The 25268-nt window shown below is 45.1% G+C and overlaps 1 protein-coding gene across 3 annotated transcripts in view; it reads right to left on the bottom strand.

Moving 5' to 3' along the window:
* Positions 1 to 5265: 5265 nt before the first annotated feature.
* The window catches only part of GPS1 (G protein pathway suppressor 1), a 22245-nt gene continuing 2242 nt past the window's right edge, over positions 5266 to 25268 (bottom strand). For 2 of the 3 annotated variants that reach the window (XM_075014187.1, XM_075014188.1), the window contains exons 2-14: positions 20387 to 20479; positions 14068 to 14249; positions 12298 to 12462; positions 11939 to 12074; positions 11680 to 11757; positions 11207 to 11267; positions 10660 to 10745; positions 10088 to 10182; positions 8946 to 9051; positions 8005 to 8085; positions 7725 to 7862; positions 7238 to 7372; positions 5266 to 6501 (exon numbers count right to left, since the gene is read on the bottom strand). In XM_075014187.1, the coding sequence (XP_074870288.1) occupies positions 6427 to 6501; positions 7238 to 7372; positions 7725 to 7862; positions 8005 to 8085; positions 8946 to 9051; positions 10088 to 10182; positions 10660 to 10745; positions 11207 to 11267; positions 11680 to 11757; positions 11939 to 12074; positions 12298 to 12462; positions 14068 to 14249; positions 20387 to 20479 (1431 nt within the window). In that variant the 3' untranslated portion in view covers positions 5266 to 6426. Of the gene's footprint in view, positions 6502 to 7237; positions 7373 to 7724; positions 7863 to 8004; positions 8086 to 8945; positions 9052 to 10087; positions 10183 to 10659; positions 10746 to 11206; positions 11268 to 11679; positions 11758 to 11938; positions 12075 to 12297; positions 12469 to 14067; positions 14250 to 20386; positions 20480 to 25268 lie in introns of all 3 variants that reach the window. The other variant, XM_075014186.1, reaches the window with a different exon arrangement.

The raw sequence follows: 25268 nt of genomic DNA, 5'->3' as shown, positions 1-25268 counted from the left end.
GCTGTACAGCGGCAGTTGTTGATCAGCAACATTTCTCTTTACTATATATGTACCGGGCAAAAAGCAGATCCTTGCTGCTGAAAAGGTTAAAGTCTTGCTAGGCTCTTAACTGGTGGGAATTATCAGCTACATTATAGTTAAGATGTGGGCATCTTTCTGTTTAAGGACCAATTTTTCAGATGCTTAAAACTGGCAGCATTGCTTAGTTGTCAGTGCCATATGGAGTGAGCCACATATGGAGTCATCTGAGCAAGTGGTTCTGAAAAAAAAATCACCTCCCCCCCCAGCCCTGTATTTCATAAGGTTGATAGCCTATCAGTGTCTAGCAGGAGTGGTCAAACTGTGGCCCTGCATTTTGCTGTGCATGGTCTCAAGTGCTTGCTCTTACCCGAGCCACTGCACAGGAAACAGTAGTAAAAAATGTTACTCAATGTTGAGTCAGAGCAACCATTTCCAGGGATTGTACTGTGCATGTGTAGACAGGCTAGAGAGCCAGACCATTTTTTCACAAGACAGCGGTGACTCCAGCTGACATGCTGGGCTTGCTGAACCTGAATTAGAACCAGACAACATAAATTCAGGAACAACAAGAAGTCTTGTGGCACCTTATAGACTAACAGATATTTTGAAGCAGAAGCTTTTGTGGGCAAAGACCTGCTTCATCAGATGCATGAAGCAGGTCTTTGCCCACGAAAGCTTATGCTCCAAAATATCTGTTAGGTTATAAAGTGGCACAAGACTTCTTGTTGTTCTTGAAGCTACAGACTAACACAGATAAATTCTGGAGCCATCCTTGCAAGAATTTGAAGTGGGTGGTTAGGAATGGGTGGCACTGAGGGCTCAGGGGACAGCAGATTAGAGGAAATAGTGAGGAGATGGCAGGGGCACCTGTCAGCTCCCTGTTCTCCCCTGCTGGGTCTGTGCGCCAGGCTCTGGGGACTTTGTGTCATGCTGAAAGTGTCAAACAGGCTGGGCCCTTTGCTCCCAGGGGAGCCAGATGTTGGGGAGGGATCCAATTCCCTCTCCCTTTTGTGTGTCATAGGCACTGGCTCTTGTGAGATGGGTGGGAGGGGGTTGCAGGAAGCAAGGCAAGTCTGAAGCCATTTCCCAGCCTCTGCTCATGTTTGTGAACTGGAATCTAGGGGCCATGTCCTCTGAAGGGTTCTGAGCTCCTGCCTTTGACTTCTTATGGGAATCAGCGTTTGTGGAAGCTGACTCATTGTGGCAGGAGTTGAGAACAAGCATGTTTTTGAGCATGTGCTACACACAGTAGTGCTGAGGGTGAGGTGAGAAGTTGATGGGCATGCCGCATGAAGAGCACTAGCAGCATTAGTACACCCCAATGTTACAAAGGGAGACATCTGATTTGGAATTCATTTGCAAATTTGACCCATTTAACCTAGGCCTGAACGGAGATCTTAACCATCTTCTGCCTTAAAAGAGCAATGGCCCACCTTTGATCTTTGAATGGGACACATCTACTTAATTTTCTTTATCAACTGGTCCTACTAGTGCCAGGTAATCCCTTTTTCCTTATTTATTTCCCTTATATACTAGCTAAACACTGGCTTCTATTTGCCTCTTCCATTCATTTGAAGAAGGTAGGCTTAACCATGAACACTCAAGACCTTATAGCTTCTAAGATGCTACGGGACTGCTTCTTATATTTGAAATTCCTGTTAATACACTCTAAAATATTAGCTACTTTCACAACTGCAGCACATTGGTGACTCATTCGAAGAGGGAGCCACTGTAATCCCCACATTCTTTTCATTAGTACTGTGCTCCCTAGCCAGCTCTTCCTCATTTTGTAGCTGTGCATTTGAGTGTTTTATTTTCTAAGTGTAAGACTTTGCACATGTTTGCAATCAACAAGATGAAATTCAGTAGACCGTCTCTTTACACTATCAAAATTGTTTTGAGTTATAATTCTTTCTTCCCGTGTACTTGAGCCCCACACCGCCCAGCTTGGTCTCATCTACAATTTTATAAGCGTAAGCTCCATGAGCCTAGTCAGAATGCAAATAGTGATTAGTAGCAGACCAAGTACAGACCCTGGTGGGACCTCAATCAATACACCTATGCCACAGGGAATTCTGCAACAACCCCCCCCCCCCCCCACAAAATTAATGCACACTATTTGAAAATTCTACAAGTTTTGTGAATAAGTAAATGTGGCTTTACCATGGTAGTGGGGAGCATGGGCCACTGGCTGCATTCAAATAAGAGAGAACCCTGAAGCCACCACCTGCCTGGGTAGGGGACTAGGGCAGTGTGGCAGCACCCAATCCTGACAGTGTTTGGGCCCGCCCCACAACACCCCACAGTCCTGCTCATCTGTGCCATATGCACAGCCACCGTGGGGCAGGGGCAAGTGGCGACACTGATCTATGCCCTTGAAGAGGTGGGGCTGAGGGTAAGCAGCCCTTAGCACTGGCCAGAGCATGGTGCTCAGCCTTAGTCCTCACGGCAGGGGCGTCGCTCTTGCAAATGAAACATTGAAATGGCAGAACCCTGTGCAAGTGCACCCCCGCCCTTGTTCCCCTGCCCCTCCGCCCCTCACCAGTTGGTGGACCTACATGTGCAGGTTCCTACTTGGGTAGCAGGTGCACCCCAACACTCCAAAGAAGGTGGCTTCTAAAGTTTTATCAAGTGGAAATGCTAACTGTAAACAGGGTCTTGTGTTATGGGGACACAGACACACACTCAAATGAAAGTTCCAGATTTCTGGATCTGGTGAAAACAGCACTATAAATTTGAAGTTTATACTGCGGTTTTGAACTTCCACATAAAAGGAACATGCTAAAATTTAGCAACCAACGGTTTTAGGTCTTAGAAGCAGCACTCCCTGAAAGCGAAGGAAAATATTTTTGGGAGCTAGAGAAAATAGGAAGTTTGGGGTTAAATGGCTACAAGTGCATTTCAATAATTTCTCTTCACAGATTAGATTTGGAGTAGCAAAACTTTCAGTGGCTCTACTTTGTATCTCAAAAATTACTTTCTTTAATGCCTAATGTGTTGATATAAAGTCTGTTGGCAGTGAAGTGACTGTGGTGAGCCTTTACGCAATGCAGACAAACTGATTCTTTGATTTATCTCCACTGAGTATAGTTTGATATAAGAGCAACGGGTGAGAGAATCAATAGGCTGAACCAAGCCTAGCAACCTCTAAAATGAAAAGACCTTTTTCCGGAATTCTAGTTACATATCAGTATAAATGCAAATCCGCAAAGCCTTGTTTAGGGGATTACTGTGGTAGTGGTGAAGTGGAGAGTGGGTTGCTAGCATAGGTGGGAATCAGAGTTTTAAAAATATTTGTGGTGGATGGAAGAAGCAGCCCAGTGAGAAACAGTTAGAAATCAAACAATCTGGGATTTTATCAACTCTCAAATCTATAACCCTGAGACTTGCTGGTTCCTGTGCTAAGATTTTCTGATTAAGGGATCTTTCTCCAAGCCCCAAAAAAATAGCCCCCGCCACACAGACACAAGCTATGTCTACCACTTTTGTCACCATCACTTGAGCACCACGATCACCAGTATGGCAGGTGCAATGTCTGTAATCAGTGCCCACCGTAAGGCATTTGTCCAGAGAGCTTTTACCCCCACTCAGCACCCAAGCTGAGCCCCACCAGCCTGGAAAGCAAGATACATGGCTAGATGTTATAAGCCGATCAGCTTGCAACATAAACATGCCACCCAGTTATCAGGCCTACAACTTTAATATTAGTTTATAAAAGCCAGTACTCTAAGCACAGGGGAAACAAAAAACAAAACACAAATATCTGAAAACTCAGCAGATGAAAATGGCCAATAAGAGCCCCCCCAGTCCCAACTCTCTAAAATAAACTTATTCCCTTTTTCCTCCAACCAGTTCTTGAAAAATCAAGGAGCAAAAATTACAATTGTCCCTTTAAGGAACAAAATTTGCTAGAAGAAATTTAATATCATCAACACCAGATGCAAGTAAGGCGAATTCACCGGCCAGAATTTATTTCCACCCAGGAAAATTATTCTGCCCGACTTTGTGGATGGAATGGAAAAAACAAGGAAACCTTTCTTCCTGGACACAGTCTTAACTTTTCCAAACTCTTAGTTTTGTATGATTTACTTCCTCTAACAGGCCTTCATTCCTGTATGTGGCATCTCTAACTTCAGAGGGGTGGAATTAAATATTCACTGACATCAGTGGTAGCCAAAAGTAAACACATCTACAATTTTTGCTACAAGCCTCTTACGCTCCTGTCTCACAGGAACAAGATATTTTTTCCCAACCATCTGGGAATAGTTCCCATTCACATCCCTAATTCCAAACAGTTTCTATTTGCCAACCTTTTCAACAACTTTCAGAATTTCTGGGCTAGTCTGAAATTCAGGTTAGTGTCACACATTAAATCCTCTGTACTCCTATTTAAAAAAAAATCAGTCTGAATTTTAATTAGAAAACAAAGTATTCTCCATCTCTACAGATGATCAGACAGCTGAGAGAGCTGTGCCTCAGATAGAAAGGCTCCAGGTCTCTCTAGAGAAATTAGCTGTTTACACCACAACAGCAACATAAAACAGGTGGAAGTGGTTCTTAGAAAGTATCAGTTGTGTAAGGGTACCTCAGTGATCAGAGCAGCTCAATACTCATCCCCTCCCCAGCTTTGGGGTAAGGACCAGAAAACACTGAGCCTTCAGAATGGAGCTGGTCAAACCATACTGAATTCCAACTATTGGCTGCTCTAATTTACACTGGGGGTTGGGTAGGCCCTGGCACAGCCTTAAAATAGACTGAAGAATCACATTTGCTTCCCAGTTCCCTTTTGAACCAGAACTCAGAATAGCTACACTTGCTGCAACCAGATATTCACAAGGTGAGTTTAATCTTTGCAGAGATGGGCCTCGTCAAAGGCCAGGTTAATGTAATTCCAAAAGATGGATAACACCTAACTGAAGGCTTCGCAGTAAGTACTGCTCCAGGTGTCTCCATGTAAGCCACAAAATGCTTCAGGAACAAAAATTCTGGAGGGAGCTGCTGCAGTTTAGCATCTACACAAATGCATCCTCTCAGAGATCATCCATGTGGCCACCAAAAAAATCAAGAGGCTGAATGAAACTCCATCTAGTAGCACTCTTCAGATCTCCTCATGGCAAATGACACCACCTTACACCTCTAACCATATTAAAATGCTAGCATGACAGCTTGTCAAATTGGCCAAGTTTAAAATCAAAGAATCAAGACAAAGCAAAAAGCAATTAATACAAAACTCTAAACACTGCATTGAGATTTTTAATTATTCTCTTTAATGCACTAGAGATAACAACTTATTTTAAAACAAAAATAGCATTAACAATAATGTTTGTAGTAAATTTCTGAACCAAACAGGGCCAGATCAAAATTCTTAACTTTGTCCTATGGGACTGGATGAATGCAAAGTTGATGTATTCCCAGAACATTCAACACTTAACTACACTCATTTATACAAACGCTATACAGGTGTGGGTTGCTACCTTAAACCCATTCATAAAAAGAAAGTTGGGACAGATGCACCTGCTGAGCAGGCAAATGGACTGTTCCTTTTGGTTTCTGTCCCAGACCTGATATGTTGGCATAAATAGCATGAATCTATGGCATTGGCCTTTAGTGCACAAGTTAAGAGGCCACTGTTCACTGATGAAGTGGACAAGCACAACGTGGGCCCTTACAGCACCAGAATCCAAAGCCAAGTGATAATGTGGGAACAAATCAGGAAATAAGCCTTTGAAAAGGGGACAGGATAGACTGAAAGAGACTGGATCTAGGGGTAGTGCAACTACCTGAAATAAAAGCTGCTGAGTACACAGAAGTGGTACCATATTTCCCAGGGTGGGCGAGAGGTCCAAGAATGTACTTCCTGAGACAGGCTCCCCTCTTGCTGAACACAGGCCCCATACCGTTGAGTGCATTGCACTCTGGGGGCTCCTTTGAAGTAAAAGGATAGCACAGCATTGCTCAAGAGACAAAGCAGCACTTCCAGGTCTGTGAAACAGTCGCCCTTAGATACACCCCCATCCACTGAACTTAAAATCTGTCTTTGCAGTTCTGATCTTGGACAGCTCTACCAACAGCTGAAGAGTCCCAAGATCAGCATCTCTCTGAAATAAGCTACTAATTCTTTCAGAGCCAGTGGTACAGAGGGAAGAGCAGAGAACATGCAACCAGCAGTGACATGAGAGAGAATTCCAGGGATGTGGTATATAGTGACAGCTTCAATTGTAAATGGAATTAAGTTATCAGAATCAGAACATTAGCCCCCACCATCTGCCCTAACCTGTCCCAGCCCCAATGAGAGTGACAGAGAATGACAGAGAAAGATTGTGAAGCTCAGTAGTCTGTGGTGTCAATGTAGGACAAATATTTGGAGGCAGGGAAGGGGGTTTCCTTGACTGTATATGAAGATTTTCACATGTTGGTACTCATTCGGGACTGGCTGTTAGCTGGAGTGAGCTCGCCTTGGCTACCTTCTCGTGGAGGAGACTGCAATAAGAAAATCAAAATACAGCCCTGGTTAGTGATGGGCTGGAACTGCCCCTGCACCTAGTCTCTCTCTACTCACAGAATACTGCCAAAGAGGGCATGCTCAGCACAAGTAAGCCATTAGGAACTGGGTAGAAAGTGTGGGCCCTACATATGTTGCAATTACTCTTCTATTAAAATCATTCACCGTTTCCAAAAAAGAATGTGTTATTCACTAACATTTGCACAACAGTTTACAATTTTGGGGTGTTTGCAAACTATCAACTTCAGCTATCCAAAGTGTGATTGGTCACCTAACATGAATTCAGAACTTGAATGCCATCGGGCACTTAGATACCACAGGGATTAACACATCAACAGAACCCAGTGACCATTTTACACAGCAGTTAGCCTGTTCTCTCCAGAGCACCGTCCTCTGCAATCATCTCTGGGGCAGGAGTGTGCCAGTCAACATTTGTATTTTATTCTCCCTTATCAAAAAGGAAGTTATGAATAATTAATTCCTTTGTTGGAGTTGAACCAGCTACCTACCTACTGACTGGAGTGCACAGTAACTGGGATCAATCCTGCTAGCTGCAAGCTGCATTCTCTAATATTCTCAGAATCCTTCCTCTTGTGGGTACAGCAAACCTCTTCCCCTAGATTCCCTCCTCACCAGTTTTTACTCTTCTGCACCAGGTCATTCACATGGTTATCCTTTACTTTTGCTACCATAAAGAAGGGACCCTTTGCTCACCTTAACATGTATCTGGTTGCGCAGCACTGCTGCCCGCAGGATCATGGCTTTGGCACGTCTCTGGAACTCTTTTCCCATTAATAAGGACTTCTCAAAGGTGGTGCTGCGCTGATCTACATCCCGAGCATAAAGAATCTGTAACCAACAAAGAAAACTAAACACAGAAACTGGAAAGAGGCTCAATTACTAGTAGGATCCTTCCACACAACAGACCAGAAAAATCTACAGGACTCAAATCCTTAACATATCAGCTAGCTAAACACACCCTCACTAAAGACAAATGCAACTTCAAACAGTAGGGACAGAAGGGCAAAGAGGGCGTTGCCCATGGGCCCAGCATTTCAAATGGGTGCTCAAGTTCTGGCTGCCGCTGCTGTTGCAAAGTTCTGGGCCCCTTTGAAATGTTTTCCAGGGCATGGTGCCAGGCCTCCCTCCCACCTTTCTGCAGGGCCTGTGGTGGCTGTTGGTGCTGCTGGGGGGCACTCACTTTGCTATGAGAATCTATTCGGGCATTGATCAGTCCTTCCAGGATCAGCTGGGTCAGCTCATCCTCCAGCGCTGCCACTGTAGTATTAAATGCTGTGGCCATCTTGCGCATGTCTGCTGACACATAGGGGCTGAAATACTACAAACAAACAAACAAACAAAATACAGTCAGTTTCCTGGTTCACCGTTCTTCCAGACCCCAAAGCTCTGAAACACTATGGTGGGAGCATAGTTCTGCCTCTCACCCTCACCCATGCCTCAGGTTTGCAGAGAACAGTTACCTGGATGAGGGCACGATTTCGGATCTGTGTGTACAGTGTTCTCACATGAGGTGCCAGGTACATGTCCAGCAGCAAGTTATCCTGTGCAAATAAAGAGCAAAACCTAAAAAGCTAGAGTAGAAAGCAGGCTGGATAAAATGTTAAAAAACAATGAAAACAACAACAATTTTAACTAAAAACAAAAAATGTTTAATGTTATCTTACATGTTGCTAGTCCTTTGCTTTCTTCCCATTTTATAATCTTAACTTGCTGCAATGAATCTGCTGACTTTGTTCCTTAGAAGAGCTGCAGATTTTACAAAATGTTTTTCCTTTTCAAAACAGAATGCCACCACAAATTCACACTTGAAATAAATAAGAAGGTAGCTAATGCTATTTGTGGAACCAGAAGCACCTTCTGATATATTGAAGCTTCCATAAGCCAAGAAAGCGGAAATGCTTTGACCAGGCTAGATTCCATCAAGATTTTATAATATCAACAAGATTTGTGCTCTTAGGTCCTTTGGGTGCTGTTGGAAACCCCACCATTAGCTGAGATATGTTCTCGCACTGCAGTTGTTGATGAGGCCATGGACTTGGTTTTTCAGCATTGTAAGTGTGAAACTTCTTAGCAGAAAAAAAGAGCAAGCAAGGTCTGAAATTTTAGTAATAGCCAAGGAACTAATTTAAGGAACATGGACAAAACATCCACTATGGCAATTTAAGTCTATAGAATAGGAAGTAAAAAACTAGCAATGTGTAAATAAAAATTATTTTTATTCACTCCCACCTAGAACCAAGAGGCAGAGGAGTTCAACATGAAACACTTACAACTTCAGCCAATTTGAAGATTCGCTGCTTTTCTTAAGACAAAGGAGGAGAACCCTGAGACCCCAGAGGTCACCTTCCCTCTCCCCAAACCCGAAGGTCTCATATTGCTTTGCTCCTTCCCCAGGACTCACTTTCATCTCATCCAGCATCTTCAGGCAGGAAGCATATTTGGATTCATAAAACTTGAAAATGATGTCCCGCACCTGAGGCTCCAGCTCCAAGAAGAGTTTGAAAGAGCTGTAGACAATAAGTGGTAGTGAGGCCCTGAGACCCACGGTTGACACATGCTACCTCACACACAGTATCACCCCAGCACTACAAACAAACACTCTCCTCACTGTCCCGTGATGCTCCAAGTATTAGCATTCTAGCAGCTTGGACAGACTATTTTCTCTCAGGTTGGGGGCAGGAATGGACTGAGTAGAACAAAGGTGCCACGGTCAAAGAAAGCCAAGAGGCTCCTGTCAAAGTCTGTACTGGATATCCCATTTTATAAAATATAAGTAGGTGGAGTGGGATGGGTCAGGACTGGACAGTGCTTGTCTGCAATATGCCTGGTGCTAGCCAGAGCTCAGCTTCCTTTTCCCTTGAGAACTGCTGAGGAGCAGGGTAAGGCTTAGCATAACACATTTTAATCCACCAAGGATACAGAAAGTACTTCCAAAGTCCCTCCCATAAATCTCTGCATGCTGTGGCCCACTCACTTCAATGCAGTGCCTGTCATACTAGGAAAGCTGGCTGGTGAGCAGAGAGAGGAAAACTCCTTTATCCCCCTCATTTTAGGGCTGACACACCCTTACCAGTGAAGGAGTTATTAGGCTGGTTATCTGTACGGCTATCATGAATATCCAGAGTTATAACAGGACAAATGTTTGGAAGGAATATTAAACATCCCACTTCAAGGTTCAAGTCCATCTTTAACTATTAGAAAGCAGGATGTGACCTAATGTGGAAGTGGATTAACCCATAACTGCTACTGAGTAATTCTTACACCATGAGAGAAGCATCGAGTGCTGGCCATTCAGAGAAACAGATGGAGCTAAATGGACCAAATCCTAAGTTGCTCTTATGAAAGTCTCAGCTGTACGTAAACCTCTTCATAAAGAAATCCCTGTTACCATTTAAGATTTAGATATCTAAATATATGGGGGTTTGGAATTCATGCCTCTTTCCTCTCAAACCTAACCTCCAATCAGAGACCAATTCTTGAGCAAAAGTTCCAGTACCAAAGGCTCTGCTACACCCCAAAAACTCTTCCACAGGGATTACCCACCTGCTAGAGATGACATTGCGTTGCAGTTCCTGACGGTCAAAAGTAGCCAGTGCACATAGACCACCATATACAGCCACATTGCTAGGAGATAATAACTAGAGAGAGACAGATGGAAACCAGAACTGAACTATCACTGAATGCTGTAACATGGATCAAGGCAAAACTAAGACCCCAGACCCTTCCCGCAAACTGCAAGAACACAGGCTGACCAATGACAAATAGTGGGACCAAGTGGAAAAAATGGACAATGCCCCAACCAGGCTTGACTCACTCAAATGGCTAGACTAATGCCCCAGAGACAGACAGTCAATTCAGTTATCTGAACTCTCACAAACTGAGTTCCCTGCTTCACCACAGACTTCCTGTCTGACCTTGGGCAGATTCCTCTGCAACTCACTTCCCCATCTGCAAGAGGGATAATTCTGTCTGCCTATTTCACAGGACTGTTGTGATGAGAAATACACTGCAGATTGTGAACTCAGGTGATGGGGGCTCATAAGTACCTAAAATAGAAAGAATCTGCATACAGCTTCCCCTTCATCCCTTGCACATGCCCCTCTTAGTTCTCTTACCTCAGGGAAGTCACAGTGGTCAAATGAGGCCAACAAGAAGCACTTTGCTGCCTGCTTGTATTTCCGAGCTGCTAGTTCAGCTAAACCTAGGAATCAGATTTAGTTAGTTCTTTGTCCACTACCACAAATGTCCTAGTTAGAACACAAATAAGAAATATGGAAGAGTGGAGTGGGCAACAGGGTCCTGATGTGTTACTAGAGCCCCCACAATTTCAGGGAAGCACACGTTGCATCAGTTAAGTATACAACATTCAAGGACTGAAATGAACTACACTAGGGAGCCCTGTCTGGAGAAGCTTGGGGAGGGTCTGGAACCAGCCCAGTATGGGAACTCCATGATAGTTCCATGTTCAAAATTTGTTGTAGCCAGTCAACTATGCTACATTTGCTTCCTGCCAAGAGAATGTGCAGCACAGAGACCCATTAGAACATTCTGAGTGCTCCTTGGCTGGGTGAGAGGCACCCTCGATTTCAGAAAAACACCAGGAATCACAAACAGGCGAGAAGACTGGCTGGTAGAAACCAGGAAGCAGAGCAGCTCACTCACCTGCTGCACACTTCAGTTTGGTGAGAATCGCCTGTGTCTGGCTGTCCCTCTCTCCTCTTTGCTAGAGGATGAAACGAGCAGGAGTGAGTGACTAGTACAGCTCCCTTCCCATCCCTTTCCTTTAGCTGTATGTACTGGCGGAAACCTGCCTGCTTTGGCAGCTTCCTTTGTGCCCAGCAGCAGAACCCCCACATAGCTCTAGGGATAGTCATTTGGAAAGGTAGGCAGCATTCGCAGTAGGCAGATGGTTTTACCCCTCTCCTAGGGAAGGCCACAGGAACACTATTCAGACGGTGCCTTTTTATGGTTAATGGCAAACACAAGACAGTGGACACAACCACTACTCTGTTTAGTGAGAAGTAAAGTGTTCTAGGCACAAGTCAGTGTGGAGATAAAAGGGGTGGTGGAACCCAGAGAGGAGAGTGCACCAAGCAGGGAAGGCCTGGCCACCCCTTAAGGGAAAAATCTGTTACCTCTGCAATTTCTGGTGTGGACTCTGCCTTGCTTACATAGCTCAGAACATGAGACCAATTCTGAAGGTAAACGCTAACCTGCAAGAAAGGAATCAGACACACAACAATGCAATGGGAGTGTATCAGAGTGCAAGTAAACAGTGTTACCTGTTGGCTGAGCAATGTCATTTTGGAGACAGAAAGGTGTAACTCATCTATCTATGCAATAGGGACTTACTTCTCTGTGCGTTATAAAACTCCCCACTGCATGGCTTCCTACCTTGATGACATTGAGGCACATGTTAATAACATGCTTAGCACTGGTACAGTAATCACGAGCTCGTGAGTAACACTTGAGGGCATTGCTGAGATCCCCACAGTCAAGGTAGTGATCACCCAAGTCATCATGGCCCCTCCTAGAGAAGAGGAGAAGAGCAGTGAGTTGCATATTCAGGCAGAAAAACCTCAGAAAAGTGCAGGGTTCCCATTGACTCTGGGAAGCAGAGGCACAAAATTTGTTCATGCCGCTCCAGAAGATACTTCATCCAGCCCCATCTGATGCAACTCAGGCCCTGAGGTATATCCTCCAGGGGGAGCAGGATGATGTTTCCCACTCCAGGGGAGCCTCCCGCTCCTCACCTGATGCTCTCCTTGATTGAATTGCCTTTGTAGTTTTTCAGATCTGTATCCAGCTTTTCCAGTTTGAGAAGGGCTTTCTTCCGTGTGGCCTCCACCCACGCTGTATCAAGAGGAGGGGGCTCAATCCCACCATCAGGTACAGCATCAGGGGTGTTCTGCAGCTCTCTGAAACTCAAATCAATAAGAGTCTGAAGTGGACTGCTAAACTTTAACCGCTTCACAGCAGGGACCTGCTATTTATGGGCACAGTCCCTATAGCATACAGCACCAAGTATTACAAGAGTAATCACCTAAATAATAAGGAAGCAAAAGGAAAGATTTGAAAATTTGTCCTTTTTGTAACAGGGCTTCTTCCTCAGAAAAGTGTACCTTTAACAGATAACTTCTGAACAAGCAGGTTCCCGACTAACTGAAAAACAGAGTGAGCCTATTCCATAAATCCAATCCAACACTAATCCTCTGGTGATGGGGTTCAGGGGTCCCCAAGATCTGCACCCCATCTGCAGGCAGGAGTGACTTTCACTCAGCAAGAGAACAGCTGGCTTATTAGCCAACAGGGACACAGGATCATACAAAAGAGTCAGTACAGCAGGCAGAAACAGCCAGTCCAATCCATGCTGGGGAGAGGAGGCCCTGAGGGGCCCCCAGAGCTGGGGTCGTGCCCCCTCCTTTGTCTCTCTCTCCCCCCCAGCCCAGACTAACTGCTTCCCAGCTCCCACATCCAATTCCAACCCCTCAGGCTCCAACTTTTCCTCTGTCTGCAATCCAGAGGTGTCACCTGGTTGCCTCCATTACCCTCAGCAGGAACCCCACACCCTCTGAGCGCCACTCAGGTACACACACACCTATCCCCCACCCCATCACACCTCTTCACCAAGACACCAGCATCAAGAGTCATGGAGCCTACTTCAAGCACCTCCAGACATGACACACAGCATGCATACTTCCCAACACTTTGCTCTACCCCCAACTGCTTTCAAGCAGCTAGACAGCAACATGCAAATAACCTCAAGACCAGGCTAAAACAGGAAAACCACAACACCCCCCCACCCCCCACCCCCGTCTTTAAATGAAGTGTCAATAGCTCAGACACTAATAGAAAACCAGCTACAAAAGAGAATGGCCTAATTTACCTACCTCAGATCTCTGCTTCCTGCTTGAATTGAATTGCCCTCTCCCAATATTTAGGTCAGCTCAATTTTGTGTCTATCTCAGTTAAGCCAGTTTAAACGCCATTCTGTTCCACTGACATTTCCTCCCAACCCCACAAGAAACCAATGAGCATCAATCCATCGCCATGCAAGTCAGTAAGATTCTACACAGAGTAAAAGGTTCCCATTCAAGGTAAATCAATCAAGAAACCAGCTCATGTGCATAACTGAAAAGTGAAGATGAAGATGGCGACTGTGGATAAATGAGGACAGTATCAAGACTAATCACTAACAACCAAAGAATCATAAACAATAGGGGTTTTGATCAGAGAATACAGAGCATCCCGTAGAAGTTGAATTTCCAAAAGCACAAACCTCCTTCTATGGACATAAGGCATTTAAAAACTGTTAAGAGAACAGACCTTTCCATGTATTTCATCTCTAAGAAAGCCCTGAGTCCAGGGTACAGGCAGGGTCAATCTACTGGAGTCTTATCAGATTCCCACCTAATCTCCAGGAGGAGCATTTTGCTGTTACATACAATCTCCCCTTTCACAGAGGTTTACCTCTACTGTGTTTCCCCAAAGCAGCACACCAAGTTCCCATCACCTCCTGGTACCTGGTGGCTTCGGACAGTTTTCGATGGATTTCCTCATATACATCAACATTGAAAGTTCTTTGGACGAATGACAGTGCCATTTTGAGGGCCTCCACCCGCAGCTGTGGACAGTGGTCAGCGATGAACTGCAGCCGCTCAATCCGCATCAGGCCACTGTAACTGGATGCATACTGCTCCAAATCCTGCAAGCAATACCAGGTCCAGAGACAGCATCACTAACACAAATGCTTGAGTGACCCACTAGTCCCCACTGTCCTGTGGAAACATCCTCCTGCAGCCTGAACCCACCACAAAACATTAAACTACTCAGTAGAAAGGAAAATTGTTCCTTCTCCATTTCTGCCTCCCTCAGTGTTTGAGACTGCCAAGGTAAGTGAGGTTCTCTCTTTAATTGGACCAACTTCTGTTGGGGAGACAAGCTTTTGAGCTTACACAGAGCTCTACAAGTGGGGGGGAAGGCCCAGACCTCAGGCTCCATTTTGAGCCTGAACATCTACACCACAATTAAACAACCCTGTAGTTCAAGCCCTGCAAGTCTAAGTCAATTGACATGGGTATTTAGCTGCAGTGTAGACATGCCCTTCAAGACCCTGTTTCAGTTATTAACAATTACTAATAATTTTGTAAATTTTAACCATTCAGGGTGAAAATTTTCAAGCCACATGTCTGCCTCAGGCTGAATTGCTATTATTTTAGTTTTCAGCAGTTTCTGGGAAGAAAGGTAGGGGAAAATACACTGGTTTGGCCAAGGTGAAGAATTCTGGAGAGCCTTTCAACTGAGACTTTCTAGCACCCCCATTCTTTGGTGGAAGAACATAAGAATGGCCATTACTGGGTCAGACCAAAGGTTCATCTAGACCAGCATCCTGTCTGCCGACAGTGGCCAGTGCTAGGTGCCCCAGAGGGGGTGGACCGAAGACAATGATCAAGCAACCTGTCTCCTGCCATCCATCCCCAGCCTCTGACAAACAGAGGTCAGGGACACCATTCCTACCCCCTGCCTAATAGCCTTTTATGGACCTAACCTCCATGAATTTATCTAGCTCTTCTTTGAACTCCCTTATAGTCCTGGCCTTCACAGCCTCCTCTGCCAACGAGTTGCACAGGTGGACTGTGCACTGTGTGGAAAAAAAAACCTTCTTTTTTAGTTTTAAACCTGCTGCTACCCATTAATCTCATTTGGTGTCCTCTAGTTCTTCTTTTACAAGTAAATAACTTTTTTTTAGTCACCCTCTCCACATCGCTCATGATTTTATAGACCTCTATCCCCTCAGTCTCTTCTTTTCTAGACTGAAAAGTCACAGTCTGTTTAACCTTGCCTTATCTGGGTCCCATTCCAAACCCCCATTTTAGTTGCCCTTTTCTGAATATCTTTTTTCAGGTGAGGAGACCACATCTGTACGCAGTGTTCAAGATGTGGGCATACCATAGTTTTATAAAGGGGCAGTAAATTATTCTTTGTCTTATTTTCTCTCTTTTTTTTTTTTTATAATTCCTAGCATCCTGTTTGTTTTTTGACTGCTGCTGCACACTGTATGGATGTTTTCAGAGAACTATCTATGATAACCCAAAGATCTCTTTCCTGATTAGTTGTAGCTAAATTAGCCCCAATCATATTGTATGTATACTTGGGGTTATTTTTCCAATTTGCAACACTTTACACTTGTCCACATGAAATTTCATTTGCTATTTTGTTGCCCAGTTACTCAGTTTGGCGAGATCTTTTTGAAGTTCTTCACAGTCTGCTTTCGTCTTGATTATTTTGAACACTTAGTATTATCCGCAAACTTTACCACCTCACTAGTTACCCCTTTCTCTAGATCACTTATGAATAAATCAACAGGATTGGTCCTAGGACTGACTTGGGGAACGCCACTCGATACCCTTCTCCATTCAGAAAATTTACCATTTATTCCTACCCTTTGTTTCCTGTCTTTTAACCAGTTCTCAATCCATGAAAGGATCTTCCCTTTTATCCCATGACAACCTAATTTACAAAAGAGCCTGTGGTGAGGGACTCTGTCAAAGACTTTCTGGAAATCTAAGTACACTATGTCTACTGGGAATTTGCATATGGCAGGAAGATGGTTTTTACATACAGTATCAGTGAAAATCTGCTGAAATTTGAATAAGATTTGAGCAGGGGTGGGTGGGAGAGAGTCTCAGTCTGCACATGCTTAGAAGACTTGCCAAAGCTTCATTGGTATTGTCCCTAAAGATTCTGTCTGCACTGAGTATGCTCTGTACCTCAAGACCTTCCCTGAGACAGTTGCAGGTAGGGTTCAAGTATGGGTTCACACACCAGAGGATAAAAGCAGATAAGCCATCTTTCCTTGTGCTTCCAGAACCAAAAATGAAGAGGACGACACAAGTAAGCGGAAGAGACAAAAAGGCAGGGGGCTTGGTACCCAAGGAAGGGAATGGATAGATGGCTAGAGATGGTGGGGCTAAGGAACTGGAACTAACAGAGACATATTTGACAAGGAACCAGTGTGCAGGAGAGAACTGAGATGGAGATGAGAAGACTGGGATCTAAAGATTGGCACTGCCTAGGTCCTGAGAAGAGAATAGGACCAGGGAAGAGGCAAGACTGGGACAGGGCTGAAAGAGTCAAGCCAACAACAGACCAAGCAGAAAGATCTTTGACCCTGGAAGCACACTCCCCTCCAGAGCCTCAAGTTGAACCCACCATTCTGTTGCCATTTGCAATTCTCTGTGAACCCGTTGCCAAAGCACATCTCACTGCCTTCTAGTACTGATCCACGCAGATATGGATAACCTACTACGGCTACCTGTTATTCTGTTAGCTCAAGTGGCACAAATGTGTGCAGTGGCCAGACTCTGCACCTACCCTTGCTCCTGCATCTTCCCTCTTGGCTAGACTCTGCAGCTACATTTGCTTTGGCACCCTCCCCTGTGGGCAGACACTGCACTCACACTTGCCCCTACACCACCCCTAGTCAGACACCCCACAACCAAAGCCCACTGCTGCACTTTCCCTGCCTTCCAAGCCTTCTGCCCTCAGTCCTCTCCTGTCACCTCCCTCCTGCTCAGAGACCCCACACCTAGCCTGTCCCACACCCTTCCTCCTGATCAGACCACCACTCCCAGCCCACTCCAGCACCCTACCTCCCATCCAGACCCCATACCTCAACCCTATACCACTCCTGGCATTGCCCTCTTGCTCAATGAACCCCTCATTTTTTACCTCTCCCTAGAGTCTGGGGGGGCCCCTCAAAATCTCCTAACCCCAGGATCCCAAAAGAGTTAATCTGCCATGTGGGAAGCCCTGAGGCTTGGTCCTTCCTGCCTCCTCTCCCTACTCCTCACTGTGGGGTGGCGCACTAGGGGAGTGTATCTGAATTGGTGACCACATCAGTGAGGGATGGGAGCAGCTGCCTCTCATTTGTGTGGCCCCAGACTGATTTTTCTGTAGACCTGTGCCCCCGCAACCCAAAAAGGTTCCCTACCTCTGCCATAAACACAACATTGAAAGATTTTTAGACATAAGTTAATATTTTATTTAAAATAAAATTTGTCAAACTAACATGATAAAGATAAAATACTTACTCTATTTTGATTTTGATTATTAATATTTCCTTTCTTACCAGTTACAGACACCTCTTTATGTTAACTCCAGTAGCCTAACATGAACAATTTAGTATTTAAGGTATTTAGAGGTAAATGAAGGCATTTTGTCAGCATGGTTGGTTGGGTGGTGGTCCACAGAAGGATTGGCATTGAATGGGGTAGTTTGGGAACCACTGCTAAGGCTAGCATACAGTGCACCTACGCTTCTCCAGGAAATGCAAAAGAGATTAGCGTAAAAAAGGAGGCTATGGAGAGCTCATTGTTAGACTATGGCTTTGTCTTCTACACGACACAGCTTTGTGTCAAAAAGTCAAACAGTGTAAACACTATTTGTCAGCACTTTTACTGACAAATATTTCCACCACCACTTCTGCTGTTTCCCTCCACCTCCTGCAGAGAGGCTCCCATTGTAGACAGGAGTGCCTCCGTAGATAACTGCCTTTATACTGCCACTTGTCATACAAAACTTTTATCTTGAGGAGAGGGGGATTAAAACACTGCAGTGCAGACAAAGCCTAAGGGTATGTCTACACTACACAGCATTTAAAGTAAGCTTGTGGTGTTTGTTGGCATAACAAGGAAATTTCACTTTGTCAACAGCGGAGCGCTCCTGCCAACAAAGCAAACTTTCACATCCTGTGGCAAAACTTTGTTGGGTTAAGCGTCAGCAAACAACAAAAGTTTTGTCAATCAAATGCAAGTATCAGAGGGGTAGCCGTGTTACTCTGAATCCATAAAAACAATGAGGAGTCTTGTGACACCATAGACTAACACCTATTTTAGAACATGAGCTTTTGTGGACAAACACCCGCTCCATCACATGCAATGTAGTGGAGATTCCAGAGGTCTAAATATACAGGCTCATGAAAAGGAGGGAGTTCCAATCAGGAGGAAGGCCAGAGAGTTGATGGGTCAATTCACTCAGGGAAGGTGTGGCCCATTTCCAGCACTAATGTGGAGGTGTGAAAACCAAGAGAGAAGAAACTGCTTTTGTAGTTGGCCAGCCACTCCCAGTCTCTGTTCAATCCTTTGTTGATGGTGTCAAATTTGCAAATGAATTGCTGTGCAGTTTCTCTTTGGAATCTGTTTTTGAAGGTTTTTTGTTGCAGGATGACTATTTTTAAATCTGATACTGAGTGTCCAGGGAGACTGCAGTGTTCTCCTACAGGTTTATGTTACCATTCCTGATATCTGATTTGTATCCATTTATTCTTTGACATAGAGACTGTCCAGTTTGGCCAATGTATATGACAGAGAGTCATTGCTGGCATATGATGCCACATACTACAATAGTAGATGTGCAGGTGAATGAGTCCCTGATGGTATTGTTGAAGCACAAGACTTCTCTGTTTTTAGGCAGCTAACATTCAGCTTTATTGAATTCAATAAGGCAACAGATGAGCCAAACAGGACATGAGGAAAACCAGGTCCAGCAAGGCTGCTTGATGCAGCTAACTCTAGTATTTTATACCCTTACACAAACAAAGCCCAGTGTCAGAGGCAATTAGTTAGAGAATCGTAAATCACTTCTCAAAGAGAAACCGTTATCAGCAAAGAGAAACAGGTACTAGGGAGCTGGAGCCTTGACTCCAAACAGTTAATTAACACATTCCATAGAGCTCATCCTTCCTGCTATCCCCAAACAGGTCAAGGAAGGTACAGGCTCTTGTGTGCGTGCAGAGGTAAGGGATGTGAAATGGCTTCTTATACAAGATGGCTTCCACAGTGTGGCTGATGTGGTTAGGTCCTGTGATGATGTTGCTCGTGTAGATTCATGTGTAGAGTTGGCACGGATGTTTGTTGCATGGATTGGTTCCCGAGTTATTGTTGTGTGCTCTATAGTTATTGGCGAGTATTTGTTTCAGGTTGACAGGCTGTCTGTAGGCGAGGACTGGCCTGTCTCCTAAGGTCTGTGAGAGTGAGGGACTGTTGGTCCAGGATGGGTTGTAAATCAATGATGATGCGCTGGTGAGATTTTAATTGGGGGCTGTATGTGACATGTTCTGTTATTTTTCTTGTTGGGCCTGTCTTGTAGCAGGTGGCTTCCCAGTACACGTCTGGCTGTGTTAATCTGCTTCTTCACTTCCTAGGTTGTTATTGTAGTTTTAAGAAACCTTGGTAAAAGTCTTGTAGGTGTTTGTCTGAGTGACTGGAACAAATGCAGTTGTGTCTTAGTGCTTGGCTGTATACAATGGACCACATGGTGTACCTTAGTGTTTGGCTGTATACAATGGACCACGTGGTGTGCCCTGGATGGAAGTTGGAAACATGTAGGTAAGTATAGCGGTCTGTGACTTTCTGGTATAGCATGGTGTTTAGCAGTGTAGTGTCCAAGAAGTGGCTCTCTTGTGTGGATTGGTTCAGGATGAGCTTGATGGTGGGGTGGAAACTGTTGAAATGCGCAAGTGTTGACATCATCATTCACCCATCCCATCCCACATGATGGTTGCTGTTAGATTGCTATTTAAAAATTTGCAAGATGGAAATAGGTGTGCAATACTCTATAAAGCCATTGTGTCCAACCAGTCCTAAAGCAGAAGCCACTACATAGCAAACTATATAGCAAACTAGGCACATTATTCTGAAAATATATTTATTGTTCAAGCCAACTAGCCACATAGCTATTCAGCCCATTGAATATGTGCCTAGTGTGTTGGACACCACAGCCACAGACTATTCAAGGGGAGAGGCCAAGTACAAAAACATTCCTCCCTTACACAGTGCATACCAGAGTTGGGTTTTCCACCACATAGTTGATATCAGGTGCATTCTGCTGATCCTCCTGTGGGTCCACGTCAATCTGCATGGGCTCCACTGCGCCCTGCAACAGCAAACGTAGGGTCAAATATGGTTCATTCACATGCCCACAGAAAACAGCTTGCGAAAAGATGGGCTCATAACCTAGACAGACTCTAGTGAACACACACACGTAATGGAGAATTGAAGACACTGCTCTTGGGGTGGGGGATCTACTCCTTAGGATCTTGCCCCCACATAATCCCGTTCTTCAAAATTGAAGTCTCTGCCAGAGTCAGAACTGCTCACTACATTGCCCCTCTTTCGGTAGCCTTTCAAGCAAGAAAACATGGGAACATGTGAATATCTTCTGAATTAGGGATGTAAAATCCCATTTAATCAGTTAATTGAAGTGTCCCTATACTCACACCACAGATGCATCTAGGCTCACCACAGACAGGTGCTGCTCCAGGTAGCTGACACACCAGGCTCACTGCAGACAGGTGCTGCTTGGCTTGCCATGGACTGGGGCTGCTATGGGCAGCCAGAACAGCCCCTATCCACAGCAAGCCCCATGGGACTGGAGCAGCCCTCTTAATCAAGGTGGGTGGAGAGCTGCTCCAGCCCCTACTGGTTAACCAGAACCGGTATGCATCAACTGTTAATGGCGATGCTTACCAGTTGATCTCCCACATCCCTATTCTGAACATGCTGCAATATCACAGGTATGCCTGGCAATTCCAAAAGATGCCCTGCTGCTCTTTTCTGAGCAAGCACAGGCAAGTCATTAGTTGGAAACACCCAATGTGCACCCACACACCCCAACATCTCTCTGAGACTACCACCTTTCCCTCTGAAATCTTATTTTTAAAAGAAGTTTCTGAGCCCTGGGAAGAAGAGGGAAGAGTGGGGAGGGGATATGCTGGGAGGGGAGGAGGTAGGGTGGGAGCTTAAGTGAAGAGGGTTGAATGGAGGGAAAGGGGCTCTGGCGAAGAAGGTGCAATGGGGCAGAGCCTGAGGTCAAGTGGGAAGTCTCAAGCACCTCCAAGCTAGAGGGGAAGTAAGAACCTATACTGTCCTAGAAAACCAGGTAGTAGTAGCTGTGGGAAGTGTGAACTGCCCCACTCATCCTCCATGAAGAATACATACATACTTCACATAAAGGCTTGTCTTCTTTACATACAGAATTTACAGCTATATAGTATCGGAGGGGTAGGCATGTTAGGCTGGAGCATCACAAAAACCAAGCAGTCCTGTAGCACTTCAAAGACTAACAATTTTATTTATTAGGTAATGAGCTTTCGTGGGTACAACCCACTTCATCAGATTCTGGAGTAAAAAACTGAAAAAAAACCACACATGCACAGAGCACCCTCAGGACCTGAGCAGCCCCAGACGAGGGGTGGTCAATGCCCTAGGGGCCCCCTCCTGTCCCCCAGCCACTTTCAAGAATTCCCTGCTAGGTCTCGGCTCTGTGGTTCCCTGGCTACTCCTGATCCATGGCTCCCCAGTGGCTCCCTGGCCTGAGGCTTCCCAATCCCACAGCTCACCAGCTGGCTCGTTCCCCTCTGCCCCACCCCACCCTGCAGCTCCCTGGATGGCTCCCCAGCTTCTCACCCCTGCTGCTACCCAACCAGTTCCCCAGCCACTGGGGTCCCAGTGCTCACTAGTGGCTCTCCAGTCACCAAGGCCCACTGGCTTCTCATAGAATCATAGAACAATAGAGCTGGAAGAGACCTCAGCTGAGAGCTAGTTCATCATTTAGTAGCTAAACATTCTCTGGGAAACATTTCACACACAGACTCCACTATCTAAACCAAGTGTCACAATCACTGTTGTGTACAGTATAACATTCTTTATACCATATACTGCCTTCTGTCTGCTGAAGAAAATTTTTCCATGGAACTCTCCCACATGCAATTCCATTAATTCCTATGGGGAAATTTTAACATAATTTCACTTGAAGTACATTTTTCAGAAGTATAACTATAATGTTAGCTCAAAGGTTACTGTAAACAGTGGTATAATTATACCACTACAGTTCCAACTGTAAATTTCCCAAGCCATTGGCCTGAAAAGCATCAAAGTTGTGCAGGATGTATTGCAAGCTATAACCTTTTTGATGCCATAAATCGCTAACACTTGGGAAATAACCAAAATACTCTCCTAGCCTCACCCAGTCAAAAAGAAGCAGACTCCAAAGTAATATTTAAGCCTCACCCAAAGGACCCAAGCTGAAGGAGGACAGCAAAAGCAGAACAGCACTCAGAATCGTATTTTATGTAAGAACAGACAAACAGGGTCACACCAAAAGTCCATCTAGCCCAGTTTCCTGTCTTCCAACAGTGGCCAATACCAGGTGCCCCAGAGGGAATGAATAGAGCAGATAATCATCAAGTGATCACAGAATCATAGGACACTAGAACTAGAATGGACCTCGAGAGGTCATCGAGTCCAGGCTCCTGCCCTCATGGTAGGACCAAGCACCATCTAGATCCACAGCATCCAATATAGTAAAACCTCAACTGAACAGAAATAATGGACACTGTCTGCCAGCTCCCCTACCCCTGCAAATAAATGCCAGAGACTCACCAGAGCAGTCACTGGGGCTGGAGGGGCCACCACAGCAGTTGGGGCCACCAGAGCCAGAGGAGCAGGATGGGCCTCTGGCAGGGCACAGGAACTCTCCTCCAGGAGCTCCGTGTGCTTGGAGTATGTCAACACCCAGCTGCTGCTGTCTGCAATGGCACTGAACAGCAGCCATGGTGTCGGAGGCTGCTGCCCGGTGGCAGGCTGGGGGTGGGTACATTCTACTTTCGCACAGGCAGCTCAGAGCCAGGGGCTGGAGGAGCCGCAGCACTGAGAGCTGCAGGAGGTAGAAGGACCCAGGCCAGCATTCAGATCCTCTCCTGGTAATTGGGAGAGGGAAGTGTAAAGGGAAGAGAGGGGGCAGAGGACAGGAGTGAGTGATGGGCTGGGAAGATCAGTGCATCGTCATACAGCATAACCATTCGGATATAAAGGACTTTTAGCATTAACGGACACCCCTTTCTCCCATTAGTCTTAAATTGAAGGTTTACTGTATGTTTGCCACTCACCACATGTGGTAAACAGGACATGACTTTTTGGCAAAAAAGACTCTGGGGTGGCACGTGGCTTCTCCTGAGAGCTGCACACAGGGGCTATGTCTACACTAGCCCCAAACTTCGAAATGGCCATGCAAATGGCCATTTCGAAGTTTACTAATGAAGCGCTGAAATACATATTCAGCACCTCATTAGCATGCGGGCGGCTGTGGCACTTCGAAATTGATGCAGCTTGCTGCCGCGCAGCTCGTTCAGACGGGGCTCCTTTTCGAAGTAGCCAGTGTCCTTTCGAAAAGGAGCCCTATATCAACGAGCCGCACGGCGGCAAGCCACGTCAATTTCGAAGTGCCACAGCCGCCCGCATGCTAATGAGGTGCTGAATATGTATTTCAGCACTTCATTAGTAAACTTCAAAATGGCCATTTGCATGGCCATTTCGAAGTTTGGGGCTAGTGTAGACACAGCCAGGGAGTGCCATCCGCCTGCTCCATGCACATACCCCAGTGCTTGGTGAGAGACATGCATGGTGGCATCAGCCTCAGCCCCTGCAACAGATCCAGCGGTGGCTTTCATGAGTCACTGGCATTAAATTAGAACAGGAGTGGCTGGGGGAGGGCATTTATTTGGAGTGGGAGTGGGGGCTGTGGTGAATATGGAAAGATGACAAACACAAGTGTGTCAATCTTTGAATTCCTATTGGACACTGCTGATCTAGACCATCCCTGATCAATGCCTATTTATCCTCTTCTTAAATATCTCCAGTGATGGAAATTCCACAACCTCCCTAGGTAATTTATTCCAATGTTTAACCACCCTGACAGTTAGGAATTTTTTTCCTAATGTCCAGCTTAAACCTCCCTTGTTGCAGTGTAAGCCTGTTGCTTCTTGTCCTATCCTCACAGGCCACAGAGAAGAATACTTCGCCCTCCTCCTTGTAACCCTCTTTTAGGTACTTGAAAATCACTATCATGTCTCTTCTAAGTTTTCTCTTTTCTAAACTAAACAAGACCAGTTCTTTCAGTCTTCCCTCATACCTCATGTTCTCAAGACCTTTAATCATTCTTGTTGTGATACATCATCCATTCCTAGCTTCTGACAAATATAAATGCGCGTGCAATCTACTGCAAGCAAAGTCTCATTTTGATGGTTCACATGAAAAGAGCTTAGTGTACCACCGTTTTTCTCACTAATCCTACCTGACCACAGAGTTATCCCATATTTTTATAGACTCTATTCTTCCCCAGGAATCAAGGGTAGAACACTAAACAGTTTTTGAGAAACGTCAAAAAAGTTCCAGAATTCCTAGTTCTGTAACTGATTGCCCATTAGTTTCTGCCTGCCCCAACCCCCAATTTACTCTGACATACTTCACAGCTCCAAAATACACAATGCTGAAACAACTGGGGTGATAAGACAATTTTAGTGAATTGACCAAAGATCCAAAGTAAAGACAGACCAAGATATAAGTATACAGAGGAGTGTTTTTCAGTTGCCTTAGTTTATTATTCTCTAGCTGGAGAAGCAGTGATTATATACACCAGTGCTCAGGACAACAATGTACCAATCCAGCTGGGAAAATACCAGATACAGGACCAAAACAGTCCTCTTTCATCACTGTATGGGGAAACAGACTAAATTAATGCCACTCCATAAAATTCCCTCAATCCACTACCTCAGAATTGCAGGGAAAGTGCCTTCCCAGCAGTTAACTTTGAATTAGAATTCTGAAGAGAATGCACATGATCAGTGTTGTTCTCAAATTGCTAATTAATTTTTCAGAAAGTCATA

This window comes from Carettochelys insculpta, chromosome 20 (assembly GCF_033958435.1).
Source record: "Carettochelys insculpta isolate YL-2023 chromosome 20, ASM3395843v1, whole genome shotgun sequence".
NCBI lineage: Eukaryota > Metazoa > Chordata > Testudines > Carettochelyidae > Carettochelys > Carettochelys insculpta.
This window is presented reverse-complemented; position numbering and strand designations above follow the sequence as displayed.